The sequence below is a fragment of the Mercenaria mercenaria genome, chromosome 1 (assembly GCF_021730395.1).
Source record: "Mercenaria mercenaria strain notata chromosome 1, MADL_Memer_1, whole genome shotgun sequence".
NCBI lineage: Eukaryota > Metazoa > Mollusca > Bivalvia > Venerida > Veneridae > Mercenaria > Mercenaria mercenaria.
Genome location: NC_069361.1, coordinates 102,757,001 through 102,779,767, shown reverse-complemented (window position 1 = coordinate 102,779,767; position 22,767 = coordinate 102,757,001). Strand labels below are relative to the sequence as shown.

At 36.5% G+C, this 22,767-nt stretch overlaps 1 protein-coding gene across 1 annotated transcript in view; it reads left to right on the top strand.

Moving 5' to 3' along the window:
* The first annotated feature begins 273 nt into the window (after positions 1 to 273).
* Positions 274 to 22,767, top strand: part of LOC123528460 (protein pellino-like) — a 41,372-nt gene continuing 18,878 nt past the window's right edge. The window contains exons 1-6 of the mRNA XM_053519071.1: positions 274 to 430; positions 7,591 to 7,722; positions 8,615 to 8,744; positions 9,428 to 9,529; positions 18,874 to 19,071; positions 21,939 to 22,124. Of these exons, the coding sequence (XP_053375046.1) occupies positions 411 to 430; positions 7,591 to 7,722; positions 8,615 to 8,744; positions 9,428 to 9,529; positions 18,874 to 19,071; positions 21,939 to 22,124 (768 nt within the window). The 5' untranslated portion in view covers positions 274 to 410. The remainder of the gene's footprint in view (positions 431 to 7,590; positions 7,723 to 8,614; positions 8,745 to 9,427; positions 9,530 to 18,873; positions 19,072 to 21,938; positions 22,125 to 22,767) is intronic.

The following is a 22,767-nucleotide window of genomic DNA, read 5'->3' as shown; positions in this document are numbered from 1 at the left end:
TTGTCCAACATAGCAGACTGTAAATCGAATAAAGGACAACAACTATTTAGTGTGTTATAACCAAAAAAGGTGGTTTTACTTCCCAAACGGGAAGCAAGTTACTACATTTATTACCAAGTTTCCCGTTCAGGAAGTAGGGAAAAATCTAGTGGTTGACTTCCCGAATGGGAAGTTTCCACCTCACAATGTTTGAAGTGGACGGGCCTCGATTGATCTTGGTCATCAAAATGTTTATAGTATTTTTTTCAAGCGTCTAAGCGTACAGATAATATCGACGACAGCGCCGTCTACTACGACTGTTTTTGTGAGAAATCATTTCAGCTGTTTTATTAGTTCCAAATGGTTTAACCTTGTCGAAATGATTGATATCGTGTTAATAAGAAAAAGGACGTTATTGTTATAGTGTTGTTATGCCTGATACAAAAGACAGGTTTGTATTTTTGATAGATTTGTCCTTAAAATAATTTTTGTCATCCACTTCTTTTGTTTACAAATTATTTTGGTTATGGTGACATGCTTACTTTCAGTGTGTTTTTGAAGTGATTCCTTTTCAGACACACAACTGGTTTACATAGCGCATACAGTATGTTTTGTCTTTGGCTAGCCTTACTCTTTTGGCTAAATGGGATGGCTTATATGATCAAATATGTTATAGTTGCCATCCCTCTAAGCTTAGAAACATCAAATGAGTTGAATATAACACATATTTTTTAATAAAACTGTTAAGGGCAAAATGGGGCTGTTTGCACAAATTCAACAGTGATGCCAAAGCTCTACAGGAAGACCTATTAGTATTAAGCCTTGAAACTTGGGACAGCTCGCTTAGCTCAATAGGGAGAGTGCCGATCTATGGATTGCGGGGTCGTGAGTTCTGTCCTCCAGCAGGCCTTATGTATGTTCACTGTGATGATTTGATAAAAGACATTGTGTCTGAAATCATTTGTCCTCAACCTCTGATTCATGTGGGGAAGTTGACAGTTACTTGCGGAGAACAGGTTTGTACTGGTACAGAAACCAGGAACAATGGTTAGGTTAACTGCCAGCCATTACATAACTGAAATAATGTTGAAAAACGGTGTTAAACCCAAAACAAACAAACGTATGAAATCTGTGAGTCTGATTGATCCATGGAATTCATCCCAGACCAGAGTGAAGTCCTCAGAATCAGTCGCAAATGAAATCCTGTAATCTTCCCCTATACGCTGCATAATGTTCATTGAATTAAAATCAGCTGATTCTGCCAAATAAGTAGATGTTACCATCAGCAGACCTATCATGGACCAATTATTATTATTATTATACCAGATTTATATAGCGCCCTTTTCATGATAAACATGTTCAAAGGCGCTTTACATAGAGCAAAGGCAGCCACACAGGGCACGAAGTTCATCCTCTACTAGTACAGACACAGAATGATCTGACCAGAGGGACAGAGTGAGATAAAGCCCCCAGAACAGATAGAGAGAAATCCTTTTTTAGATACAGGCCTGTCCGGCTAATTTAGCCTAGCTCTGTGCGAATAGACTGTCTAGTTCTTTAACGTGCCTGGTGTATAGCACAGATACACGAGAAGCCATCTTTCCTGGGAAGAACCAGTACTCGGCCAATCATATCAACAACATAACATCCAAAGCAAAAGATTTCCTAAGATTCCTTAAACGAAATGTCAAAACCCTAAATAAAAGCGTCAAAGCGGTCACATTCATATAAAATAGAAAAGGGGAAAATCCACAGCATATAATATAAAACTTCTGTTAGACCCCAGTTTAGAGTACTTTTCCACCATATGGCATCTGTGATCAGTGTCAGAAATATCTAACGCGCAAAAAAGAGCAAGCCCAAAGATTCTCAGCAAGATATATTTACAATGACTACAGTGACACCAGTATGTTTCCAAAATGTTAAATGAACTAAACTGGCAAACAGAACAACGTCGTAAGATCAGACTGAGTGCAGTTACAATTTTTAGCTCACCTGAGCACGAAGTGCTCAAAGGTGAGCTTTAGTGATCACCCTGTGTCCGGCGTCCGTCGTCGTCCGTCGTCCGTCCGTCCGTCGTCAACAATTTGACTGTTAACACTCTAGAGGTCACATTTTTGGCCCAATCTTAATGAAACTTGGTCAGAATGTTACCCTCCATAAAATCTTGGACGAGTTCGATATTGGGTCATCTGGGTTCAAAAACTAGGTCACCAGGTCAAATCAAAGGAAAAGCTTGTTAACACTCTAGAGGTCACAATTTTGACCCAATCTTAATGAAACTTGGCCAGAATGTTACCCTCCATAAAGTCTTGGACGAGTTCGATATTCGGTCATCTGGGGTCAAAAACTAGGTCACCAGGTCAAATCAAAGGAAAAGCTTGTTAACACTCTAGAGGTCACATTTTTGGCCCATTCTTAATGAAACTTGGTCAGAATGTTACCCTCCATAAAATCTTGGATGAGTTCGATATTGGGTCATCTGGGGTCAAAAACTAGGTCACCAGGTCAAATCAAAGGAAAAGCTTGTTAACACTGTAGAGGCCGCATTTATGACTATATCTTCATGAAACTTGGTCAGAATGTTAATATTGATGATCTTAAGGTCCAGTTTGAATCTGGGTCATGTAGGATTAAAAACTAGGTCACCTGGTCAAATCAAAGGAAAAGCTAGTTAACACTGTAGAGGCCACATTTATGACCATATCTTAAAGAAACTTGGTCAGAATGTTTATCTTGATGCTCTTTAGGTCAAATTTAAACCTGGGTCAGCTTCGGTCAAAAACTAGGTCACTAGGTTAAATCAAAGGAAAAGCTTGTTAACACTGTAGAGGCCACATTTATGACTATATCTTCATGAAACTTAGTCAGAATATTAAACTTGATGATCTTTAGGTCAGGTTTGAATCTGGGTCATGTTGGGTCAAGAATTAGGTCATGGGGGCAAATCAAAGGAAAAGCTTGTTAACACTCTAGAGGCCACATTTATGACTGTAACTTCATGAAACTTAGAATGTTAAACTTGATGATCTTTAGGTCAAGTTCAAATCTGGGTCATGTTGGGTCAAAAACTAGGTCACGGGGTCAAATCAAAAGAAAAGCTAGTTAACACTGTAGAGGCCACATTTATGAACATATCTTGATGAAACTTGGTCAGAATGTTAATCTTGATGATCTTTAGGTCAATAGGTCAGGTGAGCGATACAGGGCCTTCATGGCCTTCTTGTTATAAGATCCAACACCACCTTGTTTTTGTTGACCATAGACAGCTTAGAAGAACTAGAAACCTGAACTATTTGATACCGTATTCAAAGACACAATATCATGCAAACTCCTTTTCCCCCCACTAATCCCAGAAGTATACATCTGTGGAACAGGCTCCATGTGTCTTTGCAAGCTAGTCCCAGCTTAGAAATATTTGCTGGACGACTGCCTCATTTCTATCAGTTCTAATTCAACTTCCTGCTTTTACTTTTAACCTAGTCTGTAAAAAATGTCTTTTGCTTTATCTTTCAGTTTGTGATGCACATAATTTCTGTATTATTACTATTTTTAACAGCTATCCCTGACAACGCGCCTGCTTGTCATAATTGTTAACGATTGCTAAGCAGTACAACATAGACATGAGACTTTAAATCTGTGAACAGGTGCAAGGGGATATCTACCCCAACATCGGTTTCAATACACAGCAGACCGTCGATGACATTAAATTGCAGAAACATAACACAAAATATACATTAAAAAAGGAACTGTTTGTCAATCTGTCAAACTTTTCTTGTGTACTCATCTCGAATATTTTCCATCCAAATGAAATGAAGCTTGGTATACATAATCAACATGAAATGAACATGCTTATGTTGTAAAGGATTTTCAGGTCTGTTTAATTTTTAGCTCACCTGAGCACAAAGTGCTCAAGGTGAGCTTTTGTGATCGCCCTGTGTCCGTGGTCCGTAGTTGTCCGTCCGTCGTCAACAATTGGACTGTTAACACTCTAGAGGCCACAATTTTGGCCCAATCTTAATGAAACTTGGTCAGAGTGTTACCCTTGATAAAATCTTGGACGAGTTCAATATTGGGTTATCTGGGGTCTAAAACTAGGTCACCAGGTCAAATCAAAGGAAAAGCTTGTTAACACTCTAGAGGTCACAATTTTGGTCCAATCTTAATGAAACTTGGTCAGAATGTTACTCTCAATAAAATCTTGGACGAGTTCGATATTGGGTCATCTGGGCAAAAACTAGGTCACCAGGTCAAATCAAAGGAAAAGCTTGTTAACACTCTAGAGGTCACAATTTTGGTCCAATCTTAATGAAACTTGGTCAGAATGTTACTCTCAATAAAATCTTGGACGATTTCGATATTGGGTCATCTGGGGTCAAAAACTAGGTCACCAGGTCAAATCTAAGGAAAAGCTTGTTAACACTCTAGAGGCCACATTTATGACTGTATCTTCATGAAACCTGGTCAGAATGATCTTTAGGTCAAGTTCGAATCTGGGTCATGTTGGATGAAAAACTAGGTCACAAGGTCAAATCAAAGAAAAAGCTAGTTAACACTCTGTAGGCCACATTTATGACGGTATCTTAATGAAACTTGGTCAGATTGTTAATCTTGATGATCTTTAGATAAAGTATAAATCTGGGTCAGGTGGGTTCAGAATCTAGGTCACCAGGTCAAATATAAGGAAAAGCTGGTTAACACTCTAGAGGCCAAATTTATGACCATATCATAATGAAACTTGGCGAGAATGTTAATCTTGATGATCTTTAGGTCGAGTTCAAATCTGGATCAGGTTGGATCAAGAACTAGGTCACCAGGTCAAATCAAAGGAAAAGATTGTTAACACTCTAGAGGGCATATTTATGACAATATCTCAATAAAACTTTGTCAGAATGTTAATCTTGATGATCTTTAGGTCAAGGTCAAGTTCAAATCTGGGTCAGGTGGGGTCAAAAACTAGATCACCAGGCCAGATCAAAGGTAAAGCTTGTTAATACTCTAGAGACGTAATTTTAAGTTTGAAACTCATGAGAATTGATCAGAATGTTTGTCTTGATGGCCTCTAGGTCAAGTTCGAATCTGGGTCATGTGGGTTCAAAACTAGGTCACAAGGTCAAAACAAAGGAAAAGCTTGTTAACACTTAAGAGGTCACATTTATGACTGTATCTTCATGAAACTTGGTCCGAATGTTAATCTTGATGATCTTTAGGTCAAGTTCAAATCTGGGTTAGATGGGGTCAAAAACTAGGTCACCAGGTCAAGACAAAGGTAAAGCTTGTTAACAGTCTAGAGGCCACATTTATGAATTATCTTCATGAAACTTGGTCAGAATGTTAATTTTTATGATCTTTAGGTCAAGGTCGAATCTGTGTCATGTGGGATCAAAAACTAGGTCACTAGGTGAAAGGAAAAGCTAGTTACCAGGGGTTACAATTAGGTCAGGTGAGCGATTCAGGGCCTTCAGGGCCCTCTTGTTTTGATTTACGGTCCTTTTTTGGAGTTTGAGTATTACAACTACATTAGAACAGTGCTGGCATAATATTTTGCTTAATATTAGCATCTAGTAACACATAAAGCGCCTTATTAACAAAGTTTACACATCCAACTTGCTAACATTAATACAATAATATGCCACCCAGTGTGTGTGTATTTAGCTGGACAAGTGTCAGTTCTGCCACTCATAAATAAGATATTCTTCTTTTCACTTTTACCAAGGCTAAATCTTAATTTATGAAATTTTAAATGGATTCCTTATAGTAGTATATTTGAAATTACTGTCCAGAAAAATGGTACCTAACCTTAGTTACACTGATTAGGCAAAATTCATGCTCTCATATTTTTTTTTGGCAAGGACCACCAAAACATCACCTTTCGTAAAACTGACAGATTCTATGCACAGTGTTCAGGCTTTTTCCTTGTATTTTCAGTCTGACTAGTTTTAAATGGAAATTGATTCCCTGAAACTCAAACCGTCAATATTTCTTACCAAATCTTGGAAATGAATGATGGTGCTGTAATGTGCAATAAAGTGTGTGATACTGTTCAAATGACCAAATACCAGTATATAACATTGGTTATACTTTATACTCTCATTAAAATATCACACTGACCCAGCTGTCCATAGGTGACTGAAAACACTATACACATCTGTTCTGTTGCTACCAAGCTTGAAGATTTATACCTCCTGGCTGCAGAGTTTACACATGTCAAGCTGAATACACAAACACAGAGTGGCCTATTATGACAGCAGTGTTAACATTTTGATCCAGTTTTTAAGATGTCCAATGTGGTACATTTGTACCTGAGGCTAAAACAGATATTTAAAGGAGAGTAAAAGTCATTGAACTAATAGGCTATATTGGATTACTGGTTCTCTAGAATGATGGTGTAGAGAACTGGTACCCAGTTTTTGTTAGAACAGCAGTCTAGAGAGTGGGTTTGAAGTAATTTTTAATCAAATTAAGAATTGATCATGCATAAGATCATGCACTCGTTAAGTTTTTCGGCGATTCTTACACGCTGATTGAAAATTTTCAAAATGGCGGCGGCTTACAATATTATTGATTAACACAGTGGGAGATTAATGCTACGATTGGCTGAAGTTTGACAGGCGAGTAGGTGGGGTTGACTATGGATTTATCGGTAATTTAATCTAGAATATGCATCAAATTTTACACCTTTCAGTAAACAGATTACAACACTTTGAAAAACTCGGTGATTCGGATTTCGCCCGGAGGCGATAATTAGGCGAAGTGGCCGACTTTAAAGCGACGATATCGCTTAAATCGCCTTGTAGGATGATCCCTGAGTTATGGTTCCCTAGCCACTGCCGATCTGATTAGAGTTTGAAGCTTATATGATTGTATTAATCCAGCACAGAGCATGTAATTTATAAACTGCTAACCCATAAAGGTTACTTAAATCACTTCTGTAGTGAAAACAATTGGATGTTTAAATAAAGTGCAAAGACTGCTCTTAACAAAGAAAAACTGTTTTGGTCTCATTTTAGCTCAACTATTCCAAGAAAAGTGAGTATTTTACTCGCATGGCATCATTGTCACTTCTTTAAGTTTGGCGTGTAAGGCTATATCCAAGTTACCATGGCTTATATTAGAATGAAACTTAACATGAGGTTTCCAAGTCATCAGACTTCCTGAAAGAACAATGTTTGATAACTCTTAGTAGAATTTAATGTAAATTATTGCCCTTTATTAATTTGACTTAGAAAATTTGTTTAAAGTTTCAAAGAACACACCCGTTAACTGGTGGAGAACAAATTGGTTTGTGGCGGGGCAAACAGTTATCCAAATAATTGAAATTTCAGTATATTTTGAACCAATTCAATTGGATCAAAGTACTTACTTCAGTGCAGAACCCAGCAAAAATTTGTTTGTAAATTTATGTAAAAATGTTTGAAAATGAATCATTTACATTTTTGTACCTCTTTGGATTTAAAAATTAGCACATTTTGGTTAACTATATATTTTACCAGATCAGCTGAAATTTGTTTGTAAATTTATGTAAAAATGTTTGAAAATGAATCATTTACATTTTTGTACCTCTTTGGATTTAAAAATTAGCACATTTTGGTTAACTATATATTTTACCAGATCAGCTGATCAACGAATGAATACTCCTGATACGTCCCAGCTTGGGGTTCCTCAACAAAAGTCTGCCTACAGGCCGATGTCAAGTTCACAACAACAACAACCAGTCAAGTATGGAGAAATTATCATTCTTGGGTAGGTAAACACAGAAATGTATTTTATCTATATTAAACTGACCATGTGAATGTTACATGTAATTTGCAATAAAGACTTTAAATGAAACGTTTGAATATTGAAGCCATATCAGTCAATTTTAATGGTTTCCCCAGGGATATAAGTTAGCAGCCTGGGCCCAGTAGCCCATGGCCCCTACATTTTGGGCTGCGCCCCTAAGTTGTTGGAGAAAATAACCATATACCTAATGTTAAACATTTATTTTTGACAGTCTGGGCCTCTAAATAAAAATAGCTAGTTTATATCCCTGTTCCAACCCCCCCCCCCCCCCCCCACTTCGCCCCCACCCCACACATACACCCAAGCTTTCTAGGTCACATGTACAAGAATTAGCACAATGTCTTGGACAGTCTAATTGGCCTGTGTAAGAAGCATGGTTTGGGGAAAATGAGGACTTTGCTGTTGGTTTGAAGCATAATTTTAGAAAGAAAAATATATTAGAAAATTGCTGTGAAATTGAATACAAAAGTCTTTTTCATGAAAATATAATAAAGTACCAAGAGAGAAACTTGGTTTGCAAAGTGTTAAAATAAATGAAATGAGCCGCACCATGACAGCTTGAGAAAACCAACATAGTGCATTTGCGACCAACATGGATCCAGACCAGCCTGTGCATCCGCGCAGTCTGGTCAAGATCCATGCTGTTCGCTAACGGTTTCTCTAATTGCAATAGGATTTGAAAGCGAATAATATGGATCCTGACTAGACTGCGCGAATGCTCAGGCTGGTTTGGATCCATGCTGGTCGCAAATGCACTATGTTGGCTTTATCACGGTGCGGCTCAAATGGAGTTAAAGTTAATGTAATGAAACAGAGTTAGTTTTTTATATTAATTTAATAAAATTGTTTTCAGGTATAATGGTCATCTACCACAAGGAAACAAGGGGCGAAGAAAAAGCAAGTATGCATTATATAGACGACCAAAGGCTAATGGGGTTAAACCATTTCGAAAACACATAGTGAAAAATCCTCACTCTTCTAAGGTAACTATGATTTATATGGGCAACATTAATAAACATTATACTGCAGTGATCTTTTAAATTTTTCTATGCTTCCATCAAAGAAGAGGGGAAATATTGCTTTTCTCATTGTCAGTTTGACTGTCGGCAAACCATTTGGTTTCTGATAGAGAATGCTTAGGCATACAGTGGTCAAACTAAATGGGATGTTTGCCTGTGGTCAGTAGATGACCCATCTAATTTTAGGGATCAGTAAGTCAAGGGTCAAGGACAGATGGTTTCCGCTCTGTAACTAAAAAACATTTCCGCCTGCAGTTGTCAAACTTTAAAACAATTGCCTATAGTCGGTAGTGACCCCTATTGACTTGGGGGTCAGTAGGTCAAAGAGTACAGTGACATAAAGACTGAAAATCATTCCTGCTCAATAACTAAAGTATGGCCTAAAGTATTCATACTTCATAGAATGATTGCCAATGGTCAGTAGATGACCATAACTATTTTATGGAGGAATAGTTACATAGCCTGAAAACTGTTTCCATTTAATAACTAAAGAACACTTGCTCTTATTCCCTTTTAACATCATAACATTATTGCTTGTGGTTAACAGATCCACTGTTGTTTTTTTATGAAAGGTCAAGGTCTTAGTGACTATGGAACTGAACATATTTTCCAGTCATTATCCAAAGCACTTTTGTTTACATTTGTAGGCAGTGCAAGATAGCCATCAACATTCAGTAACATACACATTGTCTCGTAACCAAGCTGTGATAGTAGAATACAAGGAGGACCCAGACACAGATATGTTCCAGGTATGTCTAGGAATAATAAATATAATATACTGTATTATGTAAACAGTTTTATCAATAATGTTACAGAAATACTGGGTAATTTGACAAATGATGTGTAATATGACACATTACAGAGGTTGAAATTGCAGACTTGTAATTGTTTATGTATGTAACTTTTTAGTTATAGCACTTTAGTTTTTAGATTATATATGAAAAGTGTCTGGCATTGTCATAGTTCAGAACATTGTCATTTTAACAAAATTTGACATTTACTGTTTATTAACCCGTAGCCTGCTAAATTTCTAAAACGGACTGGTCCATCATTCAATTTGAACAATACCATTTATTATTCGAAGGGGTGTTCACTGAAAATTTACTGACTGAATAGCAAACAGTACTGACTGCATGCATGATCAGGCTGATCTTGGTCTGCACTGGTCTCAAAGGCAGAATCACTTGCTGCCAGCAGGCTAAAGGTTAAACATTTGTAAAACTTAATTTTGCAGTTCAAACCTTTGTTTATTTGTATCGTATCATTGGATTGGTTTATCAGACTGGTTTAAGCATATATTATTATGTATCTGGATTTCCTTTACATGCTTATACAGTGGTCAGTTGATAGGATTTGCATAAACCTTGAAAAGTCTCTGTGTTTGATGCTACTTGACCCTTAAAAATGGCCCAACCCCTGAAAAATATGGAAAAGTACTTGAGATTTGAAAAGTACTGCGTGCATCTTACCCCAAAACCAACTGTCTTTTATCAATTTGCTTGGTGGAAAGAATAAGTGCAATTCCTATGAACATACCAGTTTTGACATTTAGCTTTTATATATAAAATCAGCTGCAAGTTGTTTTGTTTTTTTGTGAAAAAAAATCAGTACAAACTGATTGCATGTAATAAAATTACGATGATAAGGAATCAATGTGCATGTAAAATTATTTGTAATTAGGCAGAACCAGTTCTGTTCCATTATGTGCAAATTGGCAGAATACTTTATAAGATTATTACTATTTGCTGAAAATGCAAAACAATAGCTTAACATAATTGATTGATCTAATTTTCATCATGAGTAATCAGCGATCAAGGTTTAAAGATCAACCGAATAATCGGCATGAAAATTTTGACTGACTCATCTAAATCTATATTAACTGTCTTCTAAGAGTGATTGCATAAGGCCAGTAGATTGTTGTTAGGGTCATTAGGCCAGAGGTCAAGGTAACATTCATACTCATTTACACCCACTGACCACCATTGGGTCTTATTTGTATTACACACAGTTGTTGCAGTTTTATATACCAGTCCAGCAGGTTCCAAAAGCTGGGACTTATGAAAAACAGTCAGTAGTTTGATCCTAAGATGAGGCAAACTCTACCACCTGGGAGTAACTATAGATGAAAATGCTAACATTGTTAACCCTTATCATGCTAGACATGATTGATTCTGCCTTTGCGACCAGTGTAGATTATGATCAGCCTGCACATCCGTGCAGTCTGATCATGGTCTGCACTGTTTGCCATTCAAACATTCAATGTTTTTGGTAAGCACCCCATTTAACAGTTAATGGTAGTGTCCAAATTGAAAGTTGGACAAGTTCATTATAGAAATTTACTAGGGTAAGGGTTAAGTCCTGATTAACACAGTGTTGTATAGTAACTTTACATAACTAAAATACTGTTTAGAAACAACATGAACCAATTGAACCCTACAAAAACAAAGAAATAATGTTATACAAAATATCATACAGGATGTAACAGTACATTAAAATAATTAAGCTTGAGATAGTCGGATATATATAAATAATTATCAATTTATTTTCTTGGAAAATATAAGTATCCTGTTTCTAATATAGAAATACTATAAAGACATACAGTCTTTCTGTTTAAAAAATCTCATGCAGATATTATCATAGATAAGTAGTTAGTACTAAGTAGTTTAAGAAAAAGAGAATGGCATGTTTGTACTCTTGAATAGTCAGTGATTGCAACTTTTTTATGAGAGGTTAAATGGCAAGATTATTACATTTTTACTGTAAACAATATTTTCATGCTACATATTTGTATAATCTTCAAATTGACATTTTGATTTCCTTTGGCATGTTGAGGACAATTTAGATATTTACAGTCAGTAACATTTTTAGCTTGACTGTATGAAGTATATGAAGTACTATCCGGCATTGCACAAGGAATGTAAATGTATTTGCTACATAACCTAAAGTGAGAAGTTTGTTATCGGACATTCTAGAGGGAGTCTAGATAGATAGATACATGTACATTTATTCCATTATTAAGATTACAAATAATAAAACTTTCATTCATCTCCAATAATGAAAACCTGCCTAGAGCTGTGAGGAATTATTCCGAGAAGTCTGAATTTAGACAGTATAAGTAGATCATTCCTGGAACATCTTACTGGCTCGTAATGACATGGTGTCTTAATTGATGTGTTACAGGTTGTTTAATGGGATGAAAGTTCTGAAAAGTCTGTCAATGTCTAGGACTCTTTTTTAGCTCACCAGAGCCAAAGGCTCAGGGTGAGCTATTCTGATCACTCTCCGTCCGGCCTCAGTCGTCCGGCGGCCGTTGTCCGTCCGTGAACTTTTACTTTTAACGACATCTCCTCATAAACTGCTAGGCCAATTTCATCCAAACTTCACAGGAATGTTCCTCGGGTGAAGCTCTACAAAAATTATTCAAAGAATTGAATTCCATGCAGAACTCTGGTTGCCATGGCAGCCGAAAGGAAAAACTTTAAAAATCTTCTTCTCAAAAACCAGAAGCCCTAGAGCTTAGATGTTTGGTGTGAAGCATTGCCTAGTGGACCTCTACCAAATTTGTTCAAATCATGACCCCGGGGTCAAAATTGACCCCGCCCCAGGGGTCACTTGATTTTACATAGGAAAATCTTAAAAAATCTTCTTCTCAAAAACCAGAAGCCCTAGAGCTTAGATATTTGACATGTAGCATTGCCTAGTTGACCTCTACTAAATTTATTCAAATCCTGACCCCGGGATCAAAATTGACCCCGCCCCAGGGGTCACTTGATTTTACATAGGAAAATCTTCAAAAAATTTCTTAAAATAAACCAGAAGGCCTAGAGCTTAGATATTTCACATGTAGCATTGCCTAGTGGACCTCTACAAAATTTGTTCAAATCATAACCCCCGGGGTCAAAATTGACCCCGCCCCAGGGGTCACTAGTTTTTACATAGAAAAATCTTCAAAAATTTTCTTAAAATAAACCAGAAGCCCTAGATCTTAAGATATTTGACATGTAGCATTGCCTAGTAGACTTCTACAAAATTTGTTCAAATCATGACCCCCGGCGTCAAATTGACCCCGCCCTATGGGGTTACTTGATTGTACATAGAAAAATCTTCAAAATTTTCTAGAAATAAACTAGAAGGCCTAGTGCTTAGATATTTCAAATGTAGCATTGCCTAGTGGACCTCTACAATATTTGTTCAAATCATGACCCCGCCCGAGGGGTCACTTGATTTTACATAGGAAAATCTTCAAAAATTTTCTAAAAATAAACCAGAAGGCCTAGATCTTAGATATTAAACATGTAGCATTGTCTAGTAGACTTCAACAAAATTGTTCAAATCATGACCCCTGGGGTCAGATTGACCCCGCCTCATGGGGTTACTTGATTGTACATAGAAAAATCTTGAAAAATCTTCAAAATTTTCTAAAAATAAACCAGAAGGCCTAGAGCTTAGATATTTGACATGTAGCATTGCCTAATGGACCTCTACAAATTTTGTTCAAATCTTGACCCCGCCCCAGGGGTTACTTGATTGTGCAAAGGGAAATCTTCATAAATTTGGTAAAAATAAACCAGAAGGCCTAAATCTTAGATATTTGATATGTAAGTAGTAACATTGCCTTGTAGACTTCTACAAACTTTGTTCAAATCATGACCTCGAGGTAAAATTGGCCCCACCCCAGGGGCTACTTGATTGTACATCGGAAAATCTTCAAGAAAAATTCTAAATATAATCAGTTTGACATTTGAAACATGTAGCTCATATTACTCAGGTGAGCGATCCAGGGTCATCATGACCCTCTTGTTTATTATGTTGATGTTTGGATATGATATACATGTACAGCGAAAAATAACTTACTCAGGAGCATCGATGGCTTAAGCACCCAGGCTTATATTTCTATGTCCAGATTGCTTTAAACACTGAATAATCTGAGCATTTTGCGCTTGCCTTTGCTGCACTTAGTGGTTGGTGTTTTCCTGTTTTTCGTAAGGGTCATCAGTGTTTTATTTAGTACATGACATAGTACTGGAAGTACAAAACATTGTTCTATAAAGATATGACAATAAACTAAATGTATATGATGTGGTACTGTCAATACATAACACTGTACTGTACTGAAATTTCTGTTAACTTCCTACTTCCAGTGAGTAGGTAATTATGATAATAACTTAATGCTACAAGTTTCTTTTGTGAGTTTCATGTGCATCACCCAGAAATTTTATGTAATTACACTCCAGTGGTAAATTCAGTATATTTCTGTAATTAATATTGTGTAAAGACATTCTCTAAATATTAAAATCATCATATAAGAGTTGATGAAAATCAAGGATTTTGCAGGTTTTGTAAGTAGAAATTTGAGACAGTTTTAGGTTGTCTGGTCAGTATCAAGTGCTGGTCTAGTAATTTAGTTGTGCAGTTTGCAAAAGACCAAGTGTTCTCCAGTGGTTCAAAAGTTTTGTAGTGATTAGTCCTTACCATGCTGGACACAACTGATTCTGCTTTTGCCACCAATGCAGATCATGATCAGCTTGCGCATCTGTGCAGTCTGATCATGATCTGCACTGTTTGCCATTTAATAAGTATCTTTTTGGTAAGCAGCCCTTTTAACAGTTAATGGTACTGTCCAAATTGAAAGACAGACTAGTTCATTATAGAAATTTAGCAGGGTAAGGGCTAGGTTAGGTCTTCAGTTCTTGTTCATGTTTAGGGAGTCACCCAGCTTACTTGTGGAATGAGAGGTTGTCGTATATTATTAGCTCATCTGATTTTTTGAAAAAAAATGATGAGTTATTGTCATCACTTGAGCGGTTGTAGGCGTCGGCGTCAGCGTTGCCTGGTTAAGTTTTATGTTTAGGTCAGCTTTTCTCCTAAACTATCAAAGCTATTGCTTTGAAACTTGGAATACTTGTTCACCATCATAAGCTGACCCAGTATAGCAAGAAACATAACTCCATCTTGCTTTTTGCAAGATTTATGGCCCCTTTTGTACTTAGAAAATATCAGATTTCTTGGTTAAGTTTTATGTTTAGGTCAACTTTTCTCCTAAACTATCAAAGCTATTGCTTTGAAACTTGGAATACTTGTTCACCACCATAAGCAGACCCTGCACATCAAGAAACATAACTCCATCTTGCTTTTTGCAAGAATTATTGCCCCTTTTGGACTTAGAAAATCAGTTTTCCTGGTTAAGTTTTATGTTTAGGTCAGCTTTTATCCTAAACTATCAAAGCTATTGCTTTAAAACTTGCAACACTTTTTCACCATCATAAGTTGACCCTGTACAGCAAGAAACATAACACCATCCTGCTTTTTGCAAGATTTATGGCCCCTTTTGGACTTAGAAAATATCAGATTTCTTGGTTAAGTTTTATGTTTAGGTCAACTTTTTCCCTTAAACTATCAAAGCTATTGCTTTGAAACTTGCAACACTTGTTCACCATCATAAGCTGACCCTGTACAGCAAGCAACATAACTCCATCCTGCTTTTTGCAATAATTATTGCCCCTTTTGGACTTAGAAAATCATTTTCTTGGTTGAGTATTATGTTTAGGTCAACTTTTTCTCTTAAACTATCAAAGCTATTGCTTTGAAACTTGCAACACTTGTTCACCGCCATAAGCTGACCCTGTACAGCAAGCAACATAACTCCATCCTGCTTTTTGCAATAATTATTGCCCCTTTTTGACTTAGAAAATAACAGATTTCTTGGTTAAGTTTTATGTTTAGGTCAACTTTTTCTCTTAAACTATCAAAGCTATTGCTTTGAAACTTGCAACACTTGTTCACCGCCATAAGCTGACCCTGTACAGCAAGCAACATAACTCCATCCTGCTTTTTGCAATAATTATTGCCCCTTTTGGACTTAGAAATTCATTTTCTTGGTTGAGTATTATGTTTAAGTCAACTTTTCTCATAAACTATCAAAGCTATTGCTTTAAAACTTGCAACAGTTTTCACCATCATAAGTGGACACTGTACATCAAGAAACATAACTCTATCCTGCTTTTTGCAAGAATGATGGCCCTTTTAGGCGGTGCTCTTGTTATTATTATACCATATTTATATAGCACCCTTTTCATGATAAACACTTTCAAAGACAGTCAGATTGTGGTCAGAGTCGGGGGATCTTGCATCTTGTGTTGCCGATTTAAGTTTAAAAGCTGCTAAAATTGTGGCAATGATAACTTTGTGTGAATTTTGAACCTGAACAGTTTGAGCTTACATCTGGGTGCTTTTTACAACCATTTAGTTTGTTATTCAAAGTTATCCAGCCATTGAGATAGTAGATTTTTGCTTGAATGATGGAGAATGTGCCGAGACTTCCAATGACCAAAAAATGTTACATTGAATTTCAGTTTGTTTGGTTGGATTTTTATTCCTTATGTAAATAATATATTTCTATTGCTGTTACTTAGTTTTGTTTGAAGTGTAAATTTGTACATAGATGAGAGGATGTGATGAAATTTGAAGGTTGACATTATTGTTGTTTGACAGGTTATACATGAGAGATCAAACATTCTGTCTGTACTGGTGACCTTGACAGGTCAATAAACAACAACTAATGATAGTAATAAAACAATAATTATGTCTGATAAATACTGACTGATCAGCAGTATAAAGTAATAATAATACTATGTAATGTTTTATAATGTATGTATTGAACTGTAATGATATGCGTTAATGAAGCTTAAAAAAGCTTTAAAGATTTAAAAAATGGTTTTTGAATACATAATAGATTTACTTAACACCAAATTTCGTCAAATATTTAGCTCCTTGTATGGAAGGTAAAGGAATGTGAATATTTGCTTCTAAAATTTGTTTTATGTTAGATGGCACCATAATGTAAAAGTATAGAACATGAATTGATTTTACATATCGTGCTATGACTAAATTTCTATGTGTAAATCCAATAAAATGTGAGTCATAGATCTAAATAGAAAATGGTGTTCCAGGATTGAGAAACTTGTTCAATTACTTCTTGCTGTAATAGGGTAATTGTACCTTTCTTACTCTTTCACCGTGATGAATGTCACTATCGGTTTTCAACAAAAGGTTGATATATTTTCTGAAATTTTAAACATATTTTTAGTATATTAACAAAAATGGGCCTATTTTACATACAAGGTTATATGGTAATCAGATAAATTAATACGGCTAGCCATTTGTTTGCTGTAATTTTTTAAATGACATGAATTTAGCATAAAATAACAATATTCCTATAATTATACACATGTAGGGGTTACTATGATTTTCTGGTGCAATATGCTGCAACATAAAACTGCGTCTAATATGATCATTTTGTTCTCATTTAAACATGAGAGGTTTGTTCTCCAATAAAATACTCTAGAATGATTCTTGTAAGTTGTTTTCCTTACTAATCATAAAAGGTAAGCAACTTAACTATTCTTGAACATCTGATGCCAAGGATGGGGGAGGGGGCAGTTAGTTCAATCTTCTGACTATCCTCTGTGCCAAAATTTGCTAAGTGTAAATGAATTTGAAAACACTGGATGTAAGATCATTATCTTGTACGCTTGTTGTCCATATTAGAATTCCGTTATTTTTCACTTGTAAAAGTGTATGTTTTGTACGATGAATTGTGTCTGTCTCTAGCTGGCAATTATAATGATTGTTTTAATGGTCCCGTAGTCGTCTGTGATATACACCTACCCTGAGGGAGGATTGGTGTTCAACCACTCTATACAACCACACTGTAAACCACACTGTACAATAAGTATAATAATGATAATTGTGATAATTGAAATACTTACACGAAACTTGATCACATAAGTGCTATTTTTATTACTGTTAAAAAATCCGCTTGAAGTTTATGTCTTGTTTATTTTTCTAGTGCGGGTGAAAAGTTCATTGTTGTTAATTTAATGGTTACATTCATGAGTAAATTGTCATAGATCATGATAGATCATTGATGATACAATCAGCTGAAGGTGATTGAAATATGTTGAATTTTCATTCAAATGTGAATGTCCTGACACCAGTTTAGACAGGGGAATGAACTTCTGGACATCTTGATTTAAATTTTTAATGAACCAACAGACAGTCAGCAATATTCTGAAAAGTTCTTTAAAAAACTGTGTGTCATCATTTTAACTTTATTTAAAATGTAGTTGAGAAATGGTTATAAATCCTTTTTGATTTGTTTGCCATCTTACTCAACAGTGCGAAAATGTTTGTGTGTCTTGGTAATTATCAGTGGCTCTTTCCTCTGCCAACATTTTTCACAGGGTGTAATGACATGTGAATGAACAGATAATACAGTTTTATGTTGATGATAAAATATTTGACTGGTCAACAGAGAACTTGTTTTGATAATTCATATATCAGGAAGTTGTAGTTTTACTGGCAGTATCGTACTAAGATGACATAATGATAATCACAGTTTCTCAACTTTTTTTGGCATTTTATCTGTTTATGATATGGTAGCTGCAATGTCTTATGTACCATATCTTCCATCTCTAGACACCTTTCTTTAATATTGATATGTATTTAAATTCACCGACACTTGTGGTCAGGACCCACCACCTCCCCCTCCACTGCTGCCAACTGTTAGCCAATATTTTTATACACCTCAAAGGGACGTATTATGTTATGACGCAAGGTGTCTATCCATCCGTCTGTTAGTAATTTCATGTCAGCTCTGTAACTCTTGAACTGCTTGAAGGATTTTAAAGAAACTTGGCACAAATGTTCACCACATCGAAACGACGTGCAGAGCACATGTTTCAGATGGCTCGCTTCAAGGTCACACTTAGGGGTCAAAGGTCATACCTTCGACCGTAACTATATTGCTCCGCGTTGCGGTTCTCTTGTTTTTGCATTATAACACATACTGAATGTAGGTGACGATCACAGTAGTAACAAAACATACTTTATGATCGTCACCTATGTTCAGTATGTGTTATAATACTAAATTTTGCTGATTTTTTGTTGTTGTCATGGTTACTGTTAACATTTAACAATATACCCCAGTACCTGGAAACCAGTTGGACTGCAAGTGTAACTGAGCCAACCATATGATTTGCATGAAGGTTTTAAGTAGTAGTTTATTAAAAAAAACTACTTTTAAATCTTTCAGATTGGAAGATCATCTGAAGATCAGATAGATTTTGTTGTGATGGATACCATACCTGGCAACCAACGAAAGGAGGGTGATGGTGTTACTCAATCAACCATATCAAGATTTGCATGTAGAATTCTAGTGGAACGAAATCCACCATATACTGCCAGAATATATGCTGCAGGGTTTGACTCAGGCAGAAATATTTTCCTAGGGGTAAGTTTGAGAAAAGATTGATAAGTGTATGCTGTCATGAATTTACTATTTTGTTGGTTACTTTTTCTTTCAAATTCATGAAAACCTTTTAGGCTATTTAGTCTTCAACTCCATGGTGAAATATTACTGTATCAAAATACAGCATACCCTTATGATATAGTTGTAAGATATTCTAGGTAAGGAGGTCATCAGCCCAGCCGAGTCCAGAATTCTATTTGAAATACAGGTAGTCTCTGGATATTCGTTTTGATACTGATACAGTTTCTACAAATGTTGGGCCATATTTCATTCTTTTTATACGCCCGTTTGAAAAATGGGACGTATTATGGGAACGCCCCTGGCGGGCGGGCGGGCGGGTTGGCGGGCGGGCGGGCGGGCGGCGTCCACAGACCTTGTCCGGAGCATATCTTCTACATGCATGAAGGGATTTTGATGAAACTTGGCACAGTTGTTCACCATCATGAGACGGAGTGTCATGCGCAAGAACCAGGTCCCTAGGTCTAAGGTCAAGGTCACACTTAGAGGTCAAAGGTCAAATTCAAGAATGACTTTGTCCGGACCATATCTTCTTCATGCTTAGAGGGATTTGATGAAAGTTGGCACAATTGTTCATCATCATGAGAAGGAGTGTCATGCGCAAGAACCAGGTCCCTAGGTCTAAGGTCAAGGTCACACTTAGAGGTCAAAGGATACAAGAATGAAAACTTTGTCCGGAGCATTTCTTCTTCATGCATAGAGGGATTTTGATATAACTTGGCACAAATGTTCACCACCATGAGGCGGAGTGTCATGCGCAAGAACCAGGTCTCTAGGTCTAAGGTCAAGGTCACACTTAGAGGTCAAAGGATACAAGAATGAAAACCTTGTCCGGAGCATTTCTTCTTCATGCATAGAGGGATTTTGATATAACTTGGCACAAATGTTCACCACCACGAGACGTAGTGTCATGCGCAAGAACCAGGTCCCTAGGTCTAAGGTCAAGGTCACACTTAGAGGTCAAAGGTCAAATTCAAGAATGACTTTGTCCGGACCATATCTTCTTCATGCATAGAGGGATTTTGATGAAAGTTGGCACAATTGTTCATCATCATGAGAAGGAGTGTCATGCGCAAGAACCAGGTCCCTAGGTCTAAGGTCAAGGTCACACTTAGAGGTCAAAGGATACAAGAATGAAAACTTTGTCCGGAGCATTTCTTCTTCATGCATAGAGGGATTTTGATATAACTTGGCACAAATGTTCACCACCATGAGGCGGAGTGTCATACGCAAGAACCAGGTCTCTAGGTCTAAGGTCAAGGTCACACTTAGAGGTCAAAGGATACAAGAATGAAAACCTTGTCCGGAGCATTTCTTCTTCATGCATAGAGGGATTTTGATATAACTTGGCACAAATGTTCACCACCACGAGACGTAGTGTCATGCGCAAGAACCAGGTCCCTAGGTCTAAGGTCAAGGTCACACTTAGAGGCCAAAGGTCAGATACAAGAATGACTTTGTCCGAAGCATTTCTTCTTCATGCATGGAGGGATTTTGATGTAACTTGACACAATTATACATCATCATGAGACGAAGTGTCATGCGCAGTTCCCTTCTTTCGAATTACTTCCCTTTGTTGTTACTATAAATAGCTTATATTGTAACTTTTTCATTACTAGTCGTAGGAAAAATAGAGACCACTTTTCTGTAGTACAACATGCATGCTACATCCAATTTTGAGGTGTATTTTGACCAGTCTCTACCTGGTAAAGATTTTTGTGAGGACTTACAATATTTTTTTTTGATTTTTTTTTTTTTTTTTTTTTTTAAGATTAACTTCCCTTAGTTGTTACTATAAATAACTTATACTGTAACTTTTTTATAATTGACCGTAGGGTAAAACCAAGACCACTTTTCTGTTGTACAACATAGATGTTACTTTCCAATTTTAGGTGTATTTTAAGGTATCTCTACCTGGTAAGGAGTTTTTTTGAGGACTTAGAAAAACAAAACACTTAGTTATTACTAAACAACCACAAAATTAAAATTCCATTTGCAAATACAGGTGCTAGAGTAAAGAAATTTGCTGTGACGGGCGTATATTGTGACATTCTTGCACTCTTGTTTAACTATTCTGAAGCTTTATGAAGCATAAAGCTGTTTTGAATACAAAAGTGGCCTTTATGGCATATTGGCCAAAGATACTGACTTCCATCACTTGTCTCCGACATACAAGAAGATGCCTACCAGCTGGCTATGGGGAGTGTGTTGGTTATGCCCATCTATACAGTGCCCAGAGAGTAAGCTACTGGCATTCTCCACCAGTAAAGCATTTGTTTTCCTTTGAGTTATTGTTGTTAGAAATGTTCAGTCTTCAGCCGTTATGTAGTAATGCATAAATATTACATATTGCATGCAGGAGAAAGCATTGAAGTGCTATATAGCTACCTAATATACTGTTAATAGGAGAAAGTTGTGAAGTGGTGTATAACTATTACATATTCTTTACAGGAAAAAGCAGTGAGGTGGTGTATAAGAATCACATATTGATTACAGGAGAAAGCAGTGAGGTGGTGTATAAGAATCACATATTGATTACAGGAGAAAGCAGTGAGGTGGTGTATAAGAATCACATATTGATTACAGGAGAAAGCAGTGAGGTGGTGTATAAGAATCACATATTGATTACAGGAGAAAGCAGTGAGGTGGTGTATAAGAATCACATATTGATTACAGGAGAAAGCAGTGAGGTGGTGTATAAGAATCACATATTGATTACAGGAGAAAGCAGTGAAGTGGTCTTTAACTATCATATTATAACTATCACATATTCTTTACAGAAGGCAGTGAAGTGGTATTAATCTATATCACATTTCACACATTGTTTACAGGAGAAAGCAGTGAAGTGGTATTCAGGTGAGGAGATTGATGGTCTAACCACCAATGGTGTGTTCTTAATGCAGCCCCAGAGTGCATTTTGTCAGTCAACTACAGCAGGGGTGTGGAGGGAGGTCTCTGTAGGGGGCACAGTGTACGCATTGCGAGAGTCAAGGTCAACACCTCATAAAAGTAATCAGGTAAAGTGGTTAGAAATCAAACTTGTGTCGATGTATTTTGTCGTTTTTAGCTTGACTTTCCGAAGAAAAAAGTAGAGCTATTGCACTTGCCCCAGGGTCGGCTTCGCTGTTTGTTAAAGATTTTGATAAAGTCAAATATCTCTGTTACCATCAAAGTTTTTGATTTGAAACTTAAATAGTTATTTACTATCAAAATCTACAGCAGGAAAAACAATCCCCATAGATCTGATTTAATTTTTACAGAGTTATTCCCCTTTTTAACTTGGATTTTTTTGTTTTGGTTAAAGTTTTTGATCAAGTCAAATATCTCTGTTACTATCAAACTGTTTGACTTAAAACTTAAAATAGTTATTTACTATGAAAGTCTACACTAGGAGAAACAATCCCTATAACTCTTGATTTGAATTTTGACAGAGTTATGCCCCTTTTTAACTTAGAATTTTATAAAGTTTTTACTGGCAAAACTCTTAATTCAGAGTCAAGCACTGAGAAAAGTCGAGCGTGCTGTCTTACAAACAGCTCTTGTTAAGCTTGCAATAGGCTTTCTGACTTCCATCTCTCACATATTAAAAACCAATGAATTTATACTGAAATAACTTGTGTTAAGTGTACAGGTGAATACTTCTAATCCTTCTGCATATTA